Below are 15,141 nucleotides of genomic sequence, written 5' to 3'. Positions count from 1 at the left end.
CAGGAAAGATCTGTGGGCTGTGCTAGTTTCTAAAGAGAGGACTATCCAGAAAATCAGATGGACAGAAGTTTGCAGGGGGCCTGGGGAAAATGGGACCCAGTCATATTGTTATTCTTGGACTGTGAATTTTGCTGATGTAAAACAGAATATTCTGTAAACCTAATGTCTATGTGCAAATAATGAGCGTTAACACAGTAAAATATTCAATGAAAATTCCAACTATTAGGGTTACATTTTTTTTTTCCTCAATCAGTCTCATTTCATCCATTTAGAGTCAAATGGCTAGAACAACACTGAGGCTTCCATAGGCTTTCAATAAGCAAGGCATCTGGCTGGACAGCAGGTGAGCACCAGGGTTCAAATCTGCACACAGGAGCCTTAAGAAAATGAACTAGAGGCTGAGCCAAATCAAAGCAGGATGGCCTTAGAGCAACAGCAGCTTCCTAGATGGTTTTTATATTGTACTTGAAAACAGCCCTAGGCAAGAATATCATAATTTCAAGGGCAAACGCAACATCATCTTACCTACAATCTGCATCCCCCAAAGGAATTGCAAGGTGAGGGGGAGAGACCATTTCTGCATAATATACATACTTTCATTTACGAACATTTGGATACAGACTTTCTATACACACATTACCTATATAATAAAAATGTACATAGCATGAGTATAGGTCACTGTATAAATATAGAGTTTTAGAAATCTTGAACCCGCGCTTCCTGTTCACATCAGCTTCTCCTCTTCTTCCTCCCCAGTCAGGTCCGTCATTTAAGAGTTGGACAAAAGGGACAAGTGTCATTTGTGTTGGTCTGGGCCCAGAATTTGATACACTGGAAAGGAAGAAAGACACATCTCAGGTTTATCTGGAAAGATGGAGGGAAGGAGGGGAGAGCGAGCCACTGAGTTCACTAGGTCTGAGGAATGAATGTATACTAAGTCAGAAGGGCTCTCACCATGGGGTCCAGATGGGCTATTTCATCACCTCTTACCCCCAAATGAATCTTCAGAGCAGGAGAACCTGTTCTTTTTACAGGGAACATTAACAATCACCTAAAAATGGTGTGAAGCTGCTTTGTGTTGGATACCTATGGTGGCCTTCCCCTTCTCATGATCCGTTTAGGCTGAGATCCGCTCCCATCTCCAAATACCCAACTACTCTCAAATCTTATTCAGGATTTTCCTTTACTAAGACTTTAGACGTAAATTCAATTTCTACCTCTTGGAAAATGAAAATGAACAAAACAAAATAATAAAGAAGGAATCATCCCTGCTGCTGAGAGACTTAACCCTGTCTGGTAAAATAGCCGGGGACAGGACTAACCTGTCAGTTTTTGAAAATAATCTCTAATAGGCAGACATCCAAGCTATTCTGTTAATGGATTTACTAACCTCATATTCAGGTTCCCTATTCCATTCTTCTCATCTAAGCAAAGTCTCCTGACAATGCTATATTTGAAACAATGGTTAAATATGTCTGTCTTACTGGCAGTGTTCCAAGAAAGTGACCTACCAGTGCTCTAGGATGAACTGCTTATCCAGTCCCTTAAAGGGAAGGGGGTAAAAGGAAGCTGGGAGATCTTAGCTGCTGGGATTCCGAATTCTGCTGATTGTTTCAGCCACAGTTTTCTGAAAACCTCATGTTGAGATAGTCATGATGAGTGTCAACACAGCAACACATTTGAGAAAAACCCAGAGAAGAAAGAGTGGAAGGGAAGAAGTATGCAGCACCTACCTCCTTGTGCAGCACATGGGTACATGCCATGGGATGCAGCTCACTGGGCTGGACAAGCTTCTGGCACATCAGACACAGCTTACAAGTGGCCGGAGCCTGCAGGACAGAGGGATGGCCAAAGAGTAAGGAACCTCTGGGTCTCTTGGCCTCTTATGTCCATGATTCCATTTACTATTTCCGTGTAGCAAAAAAGATTTTACAGCAGAAGAAAGAAATGTTCAAATACATTTATTCTTGAAGTACTTGCATTTTCTCAGTTGGAGCTGCAAACAAGTCAGCTGAGGAGAGGGTGGTTTTTTCCCCGCATTCCACCTATAAACCTGTTTCTTCCCCCATTACCACCACACCTACCCCCACCCCCCCGACACACACACAGCCCACCCCCACTTCTCCACATCTCAGTTTTCAAAGGAAAAGAGACTTACATGGGAAGACCTTCCAGGATATGACACTTGAGCAGAAGGCAGGAACATTGGGGTACTGATTTGGGTCAGTGGAGCAGGGAACAGGGCTCGGATCCGACCAAGTGGCTGTGGGCAGAAACATTGTCAAGAGTAAGGAAAGAGAGTCTGTGTGACAGAGCAGGTTAAAAAAAAGAATAATTTCTTTCCCAGGCCAACAAAGAAGAGAGCAGGCTAGATGTCCCTGGCCACAGTGCTGTTCGCCACCTGCAATTCTGCTATCTGCCCTTTCCCCAGCAGCTCAGCAGGTCTCAGTTCTCCCCCAGGTAGCCCTTCTCACCTGAGTACTGGCTGCCACCCGCTCGTGTTCAGCCAGTCGGGCAGCTACCAACTGGATCAGTTCCTCCATGGTCAGGCCTGCCATGGTGGTCCGTGCTGTCTTGATTTGCTGAAGAATGTTAGTCATCTGGGCCCTAAGAAACCACATGTTAAGGGAGAGAGATTCTATGCTGTACTTGAGGAAAATCTCCAAGAAATCTCCCCTATTTTGACCTACAAACATTTCTCTGACACATTTTTTTTTAATTAGTCCTGAAAGATACTTACTTATTGCATTGTGGGAAGCGAGTCAGTAGCTTCTCCAGGATCTTCTCCAGTTTGTCTACTGGTTGGGGCCGGGGAGTCTCAGTAGAAGCCTTAACACCACCCAAGCCTGGGGGAGGTGGGATGGAGGCAGCAGGGGGCATGTGTGGACCGTGGGGGCCAACGAGGGAACCCAAGCCGGGGCTGTTTCTCCCATGGGAGCCAGGAAGGGGCGGGGAAGGCTGGCTGGGCTGGGAAAGGGCAGGGTTTAGGATTGGGAAAGACAAGGAGCGGGGATCTGCGCTGGGCATAACCATGGGCACTGTGACCTGCCCAATGGAGAAGGGCATCCGAGGAGGCAGAGAGGGATTCGGCTGAAACACTTGAAGCATGAAGTCTGTCTGTAGGGCGGCAGAGGTGGAGGACAAAAGAGGAAGAAAATAAAAGTTTGGGAATCTGGGGCAGAAACCAGTGAGCAATTCTTATGCCAATTAATTCCAATAATAATAATTACCAATAATAAGGTTATAATAATACCAGTAATAAAACTAATCTCTTCATAAAAGGAACAAGTAGAAGATGCTGGCTGTGTGACCAGCACAGAAAGGTACACTCCCCCATGCCAGTCCTCTCACCTCTGATGGAGGGGGAGGCAAAGTGGGAGTAGGGATTTGAGGAAGGCTGCTCAGCTTGGCTCCGTTCCTCACCAACTGGATGTGATTGTTAAATTGGTCCTAGAAAAGAGAGAAAGGAACGAATTATCCTTTCTGCTGAGCTGAGTAAAACTTTCAAGAAAGAGAGCACCATTGAGGACCGAGAGAGCAAAGGCAGGGGTGGAGCTGGGTGAGGATGTGCAAGGTCCCTCCCGGTCAACAGAAAGTTTAAGCACAGGTTAAATGCCGACTCAAAGACCACCCAAGACAACACTTACCCGAACATTCTTTTTCATCATCCGAACTCCATTCAGCCTTGTCTCCCACTCTTGTTTGGAACGAACTGTCTCTAGTGTTGGGGGGGTTGACCTTTCAAGAAACCAACAGGAATTCACAGGATTACAAAAAGGTCAGCTTCTGAGTCTTCAAAATGTTAGATAGTGGCTGGCCAGCAAGCCCAGTGACAAGAGGCCGGACTGGGTGCAGGAGGACAGGGTTCATGTGCTTCACTCTAACTCCGGCTTTTTTTTTTTAAGGTTTGTTTTATTTATTTATTTATTTATTTATTTATTTATTTATTATTTAAATTTTTTTTTTAAATTTATTTATTCATGATAGTCACACGGAGAGAGAGAGAGAGGCAGAGACACAGGCAGAGGGAGAAGCAGGCTCCATGCACCGGGAGCCTGACGTGGGATTCGATCCCGGGTCTCCAGGATCGCACCCTGGGCCAAAGGCAGGCGCCAAACCGCTGCGCCACCCAGGGATCCCGGTTTTATTTATTTATTCATGAGAGACACAGAAAGAAGCAGAGACATAGGCAGAGGGAGAAGCAGGCTCCCCATGGGGAGCCAGTGTGGGACTCGATCCCGGAACCCTGGGATCACGAACTGAGCCAAAGGCAGATGCTCAACCACTGAGCCACCCAGGTGCCCCTAAATCCGGCATCTTTTAAGCCAATTATTAGAGAAAGAGGACTGACCACAGAGCAAAGGTTTTTGTCTACCTAGAAATGCCGTAGGGGTCCTCTAGATTCCATGGCAAAAAGAAGAGAAATGCCTCTAGGAGAAACAAATCTCCAAACATATTTGTTATGCTTTGACACCCTAAGAGAGGCTTTTATCCAGTTGGAACCAATGCAATAAAAAATACAAAACTGTAAAACACGGGAAGAGAAGTCACTAAACAACGGCTACTGCACAGACAGAGGTGGCCCCGAAATTCCTGTGAAGATAGAATAAGTGCCAGACTAGCTGGCCTTGGGTTTCAAAAAACCAAACCAAACAAAACCACAGAAAAAAACAAAACTGCAGGACTACTGAAGCTCTAGAATAAGAAGGCACTTACTTGAGGTAAGTAAGGTGTAGTTCTGCCTCTTTTTCTGCTTCTTCTAGTTTCAATACCAGCAACTCTTTCCGACTCTCTAGTGATAAGATCTAAGGAAACCATACACACATTGTATTAATATTATATATATGAAGCTCCCCCTAGCTAGTTAAGACAAATGCGTAGTGGCTGTATGGTATAATCCTCGTGTGGCTTAGCGGTTTAATACTATCCCGAAAGATGATACTCTCTGGAAGCCCCAAATCAAGGCTGTCCACACAGAGCTCTTCTCACCTCTGCCTTCCAGGCCCGTTCTGTCTCTTCCATAATGTTCCGATTTATCTCGCCATCCTGATTCTTGAGTCTATCCAGTTCCATTTCCCACACTTCTCTGTAAGGTCAGAAACCAAGAACAAGGATGAGGAGAAAAAGACAAGATCGCTAAAGGACAGCAAGGCTAAAGTAAAACATGAAACTGATCTGGCAGGTATGTTACAGGAAGTCTGATTCTAAGTAATATAGATCTAGACGAAGCACGTTTAAAGTGGTCTGTAACTGCATAAAAGCCTTATACTAGAAAGTAAAAATGTTCACATCTCCACTTGCTAAAATAAGGTTGCCCAGAGCAGGAAAAAGTGTACTTAGGACAAAAACCCCTTGAAGGCAGAATGTTCTATGTTCAGGAAGGGCTTGATAGCATTTCTTTTATTTCCCCATCTGTCTTTTAGTATGGGTATGAAAAATGCAGGAGCAAAAACAGAGATCCGCTTAATACTCAGGTCTAATGCAGCAGGCTCTGAGTCACTACCCAGTACATAGACACTGGCTTACTGATTTTCATGTTTTCTCAGCCATAGTAAACATTTTTCAGAAGAAAAAAATGCTCTCTTCACACCTCAGGGCTTCACCTTTCCATCAGTGTCCTTCCTCCCTTCTCACCTCCCAGCCCCACCCCTACAATGTAACATACATTCAGGGTCAGGGTGACCAACCCCCTGGCGAGCCTGTTCCCAAGGGTTCTGCAGAATGGGGGAGAGTCAAGCACCCTACTCAGGGCTAGAGGAACAGAGCCAGTAGGAGGAGCTCCTTACATGGCATTGGACTGTACTTGAGTTTTATGGGTAGAAAGCAAAGGATTACCTAGATCAGTGGAAAGAATATGGGAATGTTGAAATGTTTTCATTGTGTTTTAAAAAGTTGAAAAGAAGAAAAGGTTGGGAAGAGTTACATCTTAAGAAAAATGTTCCCACTTTTCTTCAGCAAAATAAACTACTTTAGTCCTCTTCTGTTTTTCAGTAGCCTTACATATATGAAAGGGAGCAATCCACTTAGTAAGCATCTGAGGTGCCTTCTTACATCTGACCCAGTCCTTCATATATTCCTGCTCCTTCTTTCATAGATAAAGTAACACACACGTTCATTCACTGATTCACTACCATTAGTCTGCCCCTCTACTGACAAGGTCTATTCATATACTAGAAATGACCAGGAATGCCTGGGTGGCTCAATTGGTTAAGCGTCTGCCTTCAGCTCAGGTATGATCTCAGGGTCCTGGAATCGGGCACTGCATCACACTCCCAGCTCAGCAGGAGGCCTGCTTCGCCCTCACCTTCTGCCCCTGCTCCTGCTTGTGTGCTCTCTGTCAAATAAATAAAGTCTTAAAAAAAAAAAAAAAAAAAAACAGGTGGGGATTTTCTTCCTTAATCTTACGTGTTGTCCTTTCCAAACTAACCTCCTCCCCAAAGAATTCTCTAATAATTCTTTTGATCAAGTTTATAAGTAACTGTGTTTTCCTGCTACACCACATATTCCTCAAGTTAAAAACCACATGAGGAATCAGATTTCTCTTACCATAAGAATATGTGATATGTGCCATGGAGTCAATCAGTGATCCATTTAGCATACTAGTTAGTTACTCCTTGGCAATGAGCTAATTGTAGAAAAACATGACAGCTGCCTTCTGTGATTGACGTTATTCTTGAAGATTATAGCTGGTCACTGAGTATTTCTAATTTTAATTAAAAACATTTGTCAGGGGCAGCCCGGGTGGCTCAGCGGTTTAGTCCCGCCTTCAGTCCAGGGCATGATCCTGGAGACCCGGAATCGAGTCCCACATCGGGCTCCCTGCATGGAGCCTGCTTCTCCCTCTGCCTGTGTCTCTGCCTCTCTCTCTGTGTACTTCATGAATAAATAAATATTTTTAAAAATTGTCAACTATAGATATACGTTTCTGTAAGAAAAATCCTTCTACCATGCCCATGGGGCCATTCCACATATTCACACACAAAACTCTCCTTTGGGCATTGGCCACATCTATCTCAGGATCCAACATAAAGAACTACTAGCAACCACAACAAAAATAAAGAATTCTTAAACTATCAAAAATAAATGCTCAGCCTTATCATATGTTAACTAGTATGGAAGCTATGCATCAGACCTGCAACCCACTCTAGAAAACATAATCAGTCCCCTAGGGTGGATTATCAGAAAAAAATCCTTGGTAGAAGAGAAACCAGTGAGTCTATTTAAACATTTTAAAGGCCTGCTCTAATTTCTTTCAAGTCCCAGACTTCTGTTACTTGGATAACATGGCTAGTTTAGGGCACTAACAGCTCAAATTAAGTAAATCCTGGCAGACTGTAGAAGTCTGACTTGTAATTCCCAAGTTTTGCATACTTTTCAAAACAAATTTTGTTTTTTGAACATGTAAATCATATAAATTATAAAAAGTTTAGATAATACAAAACAGAAAGAGTCTCGTATAGAGGTTCCAACTCTTCAACTTTATGGCTGTATGACCCTAGACAAATTATTAATCATTCTAGGATTCTTCATCTGAAAAATGAGTAATATCTATATTATGTGACTGATGGGAGAATTTACTGAGAAAACACACAAAAATTTAATACAATACCTAGCACAAGGGAAGGATCCAACAAATGTTATCTTTAAGGTATTTTTTAAATTTAATTTCTCACCATTGGAATACAAAGAATCATTACTATACTTCTTTCCAGTCTTTTAAAATAAATGTTTGTAGGGGTACCTGGATGGCTCAGTCTTAAGTTTAAGCATTCGCCTTCAGCTCAAGTCATGATCCCAGGGTCCTGGGATTGAGCCCCAAGGTGGGCTCCTTGCTCAGTGGGGCACCTGCTTCTCCTTTTCCCTCTGCCCCCAGCTCATGTTCTCTTTCTCTCTCACTCTTTATCTCAAATAAATAAAATCCTAATAAATAAACAAGTATTTGTACATTGATGTATGTATATGTCACATATAAATCCATTATGTGAAAAAAAATCCATTATGTGCTTTCAAACAGAAACTGTGCTCTTTCTCTTACTTTTCCAACTAAACATAGTTTTCCATAGCATTAAGTATTCTTCAAAAATTTGATTTTTAAATAACCACCCATTGTACATATATACCATTATCTATTTGGATATTAAGTTATTTTCAATTTGACAATTATAACTAATATTATAATATGCATCTGTAAATGTGTATTAACACAGGTTAATGATAAAAGTAATGTATCTAAATTTAAGAGGAAACTACTCACATGGCCTCTGGAGCCAAACTAAGTTCTGAGTTCAAATCCAGACCCTATTACTATCTATGTGACCTCTGGCAAATTACTTATCCTTTCTGTGCCACAATTTCCTAACATAAAAGGAGGATAACAACAGAGTCTACCTTTCAGAAAGCTGTTACGCATATTAAATGAGTTAATGTATATAAAACACACAGAACAGTCTCTGGCACATAAGAAGAACTTAATAAATGTTAGTCCTCTCATTTGGACAGTAGAACATCTTTCTTCAGCGAGAATGAAACATATGTATACAAATTTTCCACCACAAAGTTTGGTGGAATTCAGATGATTTTAATGGACAGAAGTTGACAGTAAGTACTTTGTGAAACACTCATCAGAGATAGAACTAAAAATTAAGATGTTGGGGCCTCGGCCCAAATACCATCCTTTCAGAACATATTATACTCTAAGCAAGGCAAAAGGAAACAAAGCAGAAACTGTTGAATAAGTTACTATACAGGAGTAGAGGTTATAAAATCCTTTATTCTGAAACTAATACAAACCTATATAGAATGCATGAGATTGAACATATGCAGAAAACTTTACCCCCAAGGTTGATCTGCAAATTTGTTTATGAAGCTGGAATTCTCCCTTGATTCAATTTAATTCAACGACATCTACTGAGCATGACATGCTAGGCATAAAGATGTCCAGTTCCTGCCCCAAGAAACTCACCATCTGTTAGTCTGCCAGGTAAACAAAGGGAACGAGGAAACTCTGGGCAGAACAGACAGCATGGGCAAAGGCCAAAGAGTAAGAGAGCACTCAGCTGAGGAAGGTCCAGAAAGTTGCAGACAGTGGACACACGAGTCTAACGCTTGGTGGTTTAATTTTGGCTGGAGATACAGACGAGTGTCGCAACCATTAAGACAATAGTGGAAGCCCTAAGCATGGAAGAAATAATCTAGAACAGCAGTCTGCAACACAGAGTCTACAGTCTCCAAAACTCTTTGAGGACCTGGGTTATGAAGCAAAAACTAATTTCATACTGACATTCAAATTACTTGCCTTTGTCACTCCCCTCCACTCATGATCTACCATGGATTTTCCTGAGGCTACACGACATGTGATAGTATTGTCACTGATGGCTAATGGAATATATGCTTCTGTATTCTCATGTTTTCTAGCATGTTCTAAAGCAGTAGCTTTAAGGCATAATTTAAGCTCTCAATTTGTTTCCTTCTCAGTACCACTGTTGTACTTTTCCTAGCTATCTTCTGTTATATTTGCTATTATTGTCTAATAAATAAGCACCATAAAATTTCCAAATTCTCCAGCATCTTTGTGGAAACAAGTACTTTCTGTTATTTTGCTTTTGCAAGAATTTTTTATTTTAGAAAATTTTCTCTATTTTTAAGTTAAATCTAAAATGTATTACTTTAGAGGTGCCTGGGTGGCTCAGTCGGTTGAGCGTCTGTCTGCCTTCGGCTCAGGTCAGGATTCCAGGGTCCTAGGATAGAGCCCCATGTCAGGCTCCCTGCTGAGTAGGGAGTCTCCTTCTCCCTCTCTCCTTGCTAATGCTCTATCTCTCCGTCTCTCAAATAAATATTTTTTTAAAAATGTATTACTTTAGAATTTAACATGTTTTTCTGAAATAAAAGAAAATTTATTTGTATTTTACTCTTACATTGAAAAATGAATCATTGGCTCAAAAAAGGGAGATTAGAAGACTTACTTTCTCAACCCATAGCTGCAATGTATACATCTACAAGATCCTAAAAAAAGATGCAGTGGCCTACAGTTTTCTGACTCATGGAAAGAAAGAATCTACTCCAAAGAAACTAGGCAAAATTATATTAAGAAACCAAAGTATAACAAAAGCCATCTTTCCCTTAACTTTATAGATGTTCATAATTTACTTTACTGTATCTTAAGCCACAGAACATTTTCTAATTATATTGTGCCAGTTTAGTTATAGTGACATTTTGAGATCAATCATTCAGAATTTAAAGAAAAAGGAACTATTTTAAATGCAGATGTGATGAAGTCTTTAAAATTGATAAAAATCATTAAAGCCTTTCAAACCAGAAATGAAAAAGCCACTGAAGCATCTTACCCGGGGAAATTACTGTACTGCATTAACTGCAGAAGCACAACCTTGTCCAGCTGACATTGCTACATGCCTGCTGGATGAAAAGTCAGTAAAATATATCATGGCAATGTCACTTTTTAATGATACAGTAACTCATCAAATTAAAGATTTTGCTACAAATTTGAAGATTTAGTTAAGATCTCATCTGCAGAATTATAATTTTACTTTACAAACAAACAAATCTGCATCTGCAGTTAGACTTGCTATTTTGTTTTTTTCATCTAGTACTGGCATCAACTAGGCATCAGAGATAATGTTGTCTGTCAATTCCCGGCAACAAACACAAATGATGCTGCCATGATCTAAGTTGAATGACCTTTTATTGTCATAGTTTAAGCTTTACTTAAGGTATCATGATGAAGCTATATAAAATAATAATTTGATACATTTAAAAAATATTCTGTTTGATAAAACACTACATGCCAAAGTATATGGTTGTCTCGTGGAAAAGCATTTGTAAGACCATTTGAGTTGAACTAGCCTCTTTTTTCACGCAACACCATTTTTACTTAAAAGAACAACTGAGAGAGAAGCTATAATTATTTGAACTTGAGTCTCATTTGGCAGACACGTCCTTGAAAATGAATGAAGTACTCTTGCTATTATAAAGAAAACAACTGACAGTATTTATCACCAACAACCAATTCTGAGTTTTCAGGCAAAAATTAGAATTCTGGAACATCTGTAACAGCCACTGGGAGCTTGAAGGATCTCCTCTACTCAAAGACTGTTCTGATGAGATCAAGTGATATAAACAAGATTCCTTAAATGCTATACAATAAAACAAGTCAACACTTAGAAGGTCTGAGTAACTCTAAAGGCATATTTTCCAAATTATTAAAGCATTGTGTTACCAAATCCACTGTGAAACCCACTTGGAACTGCAGAGTTGGCATAAAGATGATTCTAAGCTGAAGACATCTGAGGTTCAACAGATGCAGAAAAAGCCTTCTGGGAGCTTCCCTTATCTGCCCCAAAAGCAGCAACTTCTGGGAAATAAGGATGTCATAAATTCCTCTTCAGAGCAGATCTACTCCCAGGAGAGAGAATGTGAATAAAAACTACCCTAAATCCCTTCTCCAGGGAGTTTTCTGGTCCTGAAGGAGACAGAAAAACCACTCTTACCTGTATAGACAAATATTATCACAAACTTTTAATCTGTTTGTTTTCCTGAAAAGCCATTTATCTTTCCAAAAGGTCCCGTAAGTGCCCTTTCTCTGCACCCTCCTCTGAAGTCATTTGTTTTCCCATAAGTGCCTTTCTCCTTGTTCCCCTTCACCTGTTAAGATGGCAGATAATCCCCAAATTCCAGCTATCCTTCTGAGTCACTTAACCTCACCCAGTCACATTATAGGGGCCAGGACAGCTGTGGAATTGTCTTAGGAATGCAAGTTTCCAAAAACACCCATGTAGTTAAAGCTGGGAAGAAAGCAGATACAAATAGAATCAAATTTATTTTTTTATATTCATTAATAAATGCTGTTAAAAATAAAAAATAAAAAATAAATAAAAATAAATGCTGTTGTGCCTGGAAATGATCGATCACATAACATGTCAGGGGGTTGTTTTGTTTTGCTCTTTGTCATCTATTGTGTTATTCATATTTCCAAAACGTTATTAAATAAATATCATTTTTATTTTTTAAAAAGCCCCAAATTCCAACTACCCTTTTGAGTTACTCATCATTGAACTCTCCCCCATGTATACAAGTCATACATGTAAACTGTTTCCTTACTCCGGTTAATCTCTCTTTTGTCAGTTTGACTGCAGGCCTCAGACATTAAACCCAACAGGGTAGAGGGAAAAGTTTGTCCTCCCCAACACAACACAGTTAAAAGTTCCATTCAAAGTGTATTTAAGCCAACAGATTCAACTAACCTTTAAGAAACTATCACCAGTCCAATTTTGGGGTTATTATCAAAAAAGAATATCCACAATTATCTAAAAAAGTCCATTAAGGGGAGCCTGGGTAGCTCAGTTGGTTAAGTGTCTGACTTTGGTTCAGGTCATGATCTTGGGGTCCAGGGATCAAGCCCCACATTGGATTCTCAGCTAAGCAGGGAGTCTCCCTCTCCCTCAGTCCTTCTCCCCGCTCATGTGCAATCTCTCTCTCAAATAAATAAAATCTTTTAAAAATTGTTTAAAAAATATTTAAAAGCTATTAAAATACTCCTCACTTTTTCAACTACCTATCTGTTATGAACAGATTTTCTTCACATACTTCAATCAAAACAACATACTGCAATGGATTATATGTATAAGTAGTTAGGAGAATTAAGCTTCTTCACTAAAAAGAAACAAAAAGGTAAACAATGTCATTCTTCTAATTGAATTGATTTTTGCTCTGGGCTGGGCGAATATTTCTTGGGACACAAAAATGCATGAGCCACAAAAGAAAAAACTGGTAAACTGGAAAACTGGACTTCACCAAAACCTGAAGTTTTGCATTTCGAAAGACACTGTTACAAAACACAAAAGCAAGTCCCAGACTGGGAGAAAATACCTGCAAAACACATATCTGATCAAAGGACTTGTATCAAGAACACTCAAAAGAAAACAACATTCTTTTTGTAAACAAGATATTTCACCAGGAAAGAATAACAAATGAGAGATAAGGACACGAAAAGATGCACAATGTCAATACTCATTAAGGAAATGCAAACTAAAACAACAATGAGGTACTATTAAACGCTTCTTAAAATGCCTAAAACTATGAAGACTTATAAAACCAAGTATTGGTGATGATACGGAGTAACTAGGCGGTTTATACACTTGCTGGTAGGAATGCAAAATAGTAATGAACCTTGGAAAAGAGTTTGGCAGTTCCTTGTAAGGTTAAGTAATTCCTTATAATGGCCCAACAATTCCACTCCTAAGCATTTACCCAAGAGAAAAGAAAACATGTACATAGAAACACGTGAGCAGCTTATCATAGACCAAAAAAAAAAAAAGGAAAAACAACCCAATTGGCCATCAACTGGTTAATACATAAACGAGTTTGGTATAGTTTTATAATGTTATCTACTCAGCAATAAAAAGGAATAAACTACTGATACATTCAACAACATACATGAATCACAAAAGCTTTATCTTAGAGCAAGAAGCAGACACAAAAGGCCATATATATTGTATGATTCTTTTTATGTGAAGTTCTAGAAAATACAAAACTATAGTGTGAGAAAGTAGATCAGTGGTTGTCAGTGGCTCAGGATAGAGGAGGCAAAGGATTCCAAAGAATCATGAAGGAACTTTTTGGGGTAGTGGAAATATTTTTATATCATGATTCTTGAGAGGGGTTCCATGACTGTCTACATCACTTAAAATGGGTGAATTTTATCATATATAAAATATACTTCCATAAATTGCAGTTAAAAAGAAAAGAATTTGCAGCCACTACCACCTATTCCCCTTCCTATAGTCACCGTTTCTGTATCTCAGACATCTCATTGTCATTACACCTCCTCTCTCTGTGAGAGTCAACAAATATTGTCAATCCTACCTCAGAATATAGGCCCGCCTTCAGTTCCTTTGCCAATTAAATCAGGCCTTCATTTTTTTTTTTTTTTTTTGATGAAACTCTGTCTTCCTGACACCAGTTTATCTGTACATTAGCCCATCTAACCTAATGTAGCCGGAATTATCCTACAAATTAAATCTGAAGAGGTTCCACTTCTAGTAAGGATAGAGTTGCTCCTAACAGACCAACATCTTATAGGCCAAAAACTCTAAATTTTAAACAAAATGTTAAAAAGCACCTATCTGAAGGCATTAGAAAGCAAACAAGAACCAGGCATAAACTGGAGAAGTTTTGACAACTGGAAGAAGTGAGTATCACTGTTGTTTCCTGTTTTTTACAGTTATTTGTCTAAGGGCAAACCCTGGCCAGCTCTGTGCTGATGGCTAAAACCACAGATGGAAACCCTGCAGCCTTCCCAGCTCAAGAACTAAAGGGCAAATTGGGAACTACCATAATAACTAGAAAATGAGTAGGAAATCCTAAAAAGAAGAGTCACAGATGAGGAGCCCCACATTCTAAATATAAACCTCCCCAAATCTCTGGATGATCCCTGAACCACACATAAACAGAAAAGATTCTAAGCAATCCAGTTACAGCTAAACAAACTTAAAAGAGACCACAGCTGCTGGCCATAAAACAAGGCTATGATGTTTAAGCCCAATACAATAAAATTTTTTTTAAGATTTTATTTTATTTATTCATGAGAGACAGACAGAGAGAGGCAGAGACACAGGCAGAGGGAGAAGCAGGCTCTATGCTCGGAGCCCGATGTGGGACTCAATCCCGGGACTTGCCATGAGCTGAAGGCAGACACTTAGCCACTGAGTCACCCAGGTACCCCCGACAAATATATTTTTAAAAAATCAAGATAATAAGCTTTTGCACAGCAAAGGATACAGTCAACAAAACTAAAAGACAACCTACAGAATGGGAGAAGATATTTGCAAATGACCTATCAGATAAAGGGCTAGTTTCCAAGATCTATAAAGAACTTACTAAACTCAATACCAAAGAAACAAACAATCCAATCATGAAATGGGCAAAAGACATGAAGAGAAATCTCACAGAGGAAGACACAGACATGGCCAACATGCATATGAGAAAATGCTCTGCATCACTTGCCATCAGGGAAATACAAATCAAAACCACAATGAGATACCACCTCACACCAGTGAGAATGGGGAAAATTAACAAGGCAGGAAACCACAAATGTTGGAGAGGATGCGGAGAAAAGGGAACCCTCTT

General features: G+C 39.9%; 1 protein-coding gene across 3 annotated transcripts in view; it reads right to left on the bottom strand.

The window, feature by feature from the left end:
* Positions 1-202: 202 nt before the first annotated feature.
* RNF214 (ring finger protein 214) overlaps positions 203-15,141 on the bottom strand; it is a 45,860-nt gene continuing 30,921 nt past the window's right edge. For all 3 annotated transcript variants that reach the window (XM_077893672.1, XM_077893674.1, XM_077893673.1), the window contains exons 7-15: positions 4,990-5,086; positions 4,717-4,805; positions 3,648-3,738; positions 3,352-3,450; positions 2,741-3,117; positions 2,475-2,607; positions 2,159-2,263; positions 1,734-1,829; positions 203-831 (exon numbers count right to left, since the gene is read on the bottom strand). In XM_077893672.1, the coding sequence (XP_077749798.1) occupies positions 766-831; positions 1,734-1,829; positions 2,159-2,263; positions 2,475-2,607; positions 2,741-3,117; positions 3,352-3,450; positions 3,648-3,738; positions 4,717-4,805; positions 4,990-5,086 (1,153 nt within the window). In that variant the 3' untranslated portion in view covers positions 203-765. The remainder of the gene's footprint in view (positions 832-1,733; positions 1,830-2,158; positions 2,264-2,474; positions 2,608-2,740; positions 3,118-3,351; positions 3,451-3,647; positions 3,739-4,716; positions 4,806-4,989; positions 5,087-15,141) is intronic.

Source organism: Canis aureus, chromosome 3 (genome assembly GCF_053574225.1).
Source record: "Canis aureus isolate CA01 chromosome 3, VMU_Caureus_v.1.0, whole genome shotgun sequence".
Lineage (NCBI taxonomy): Eukaryota > Metazoa > Chordata > Mammalia > Carnivora > Canidae > Canis > Canis aureus.
The sequence above is the reverse complement of the archived record's forward strand: the minus strand, read 5'-3'. Positions and strand labels throughout refer to the sequence as shown.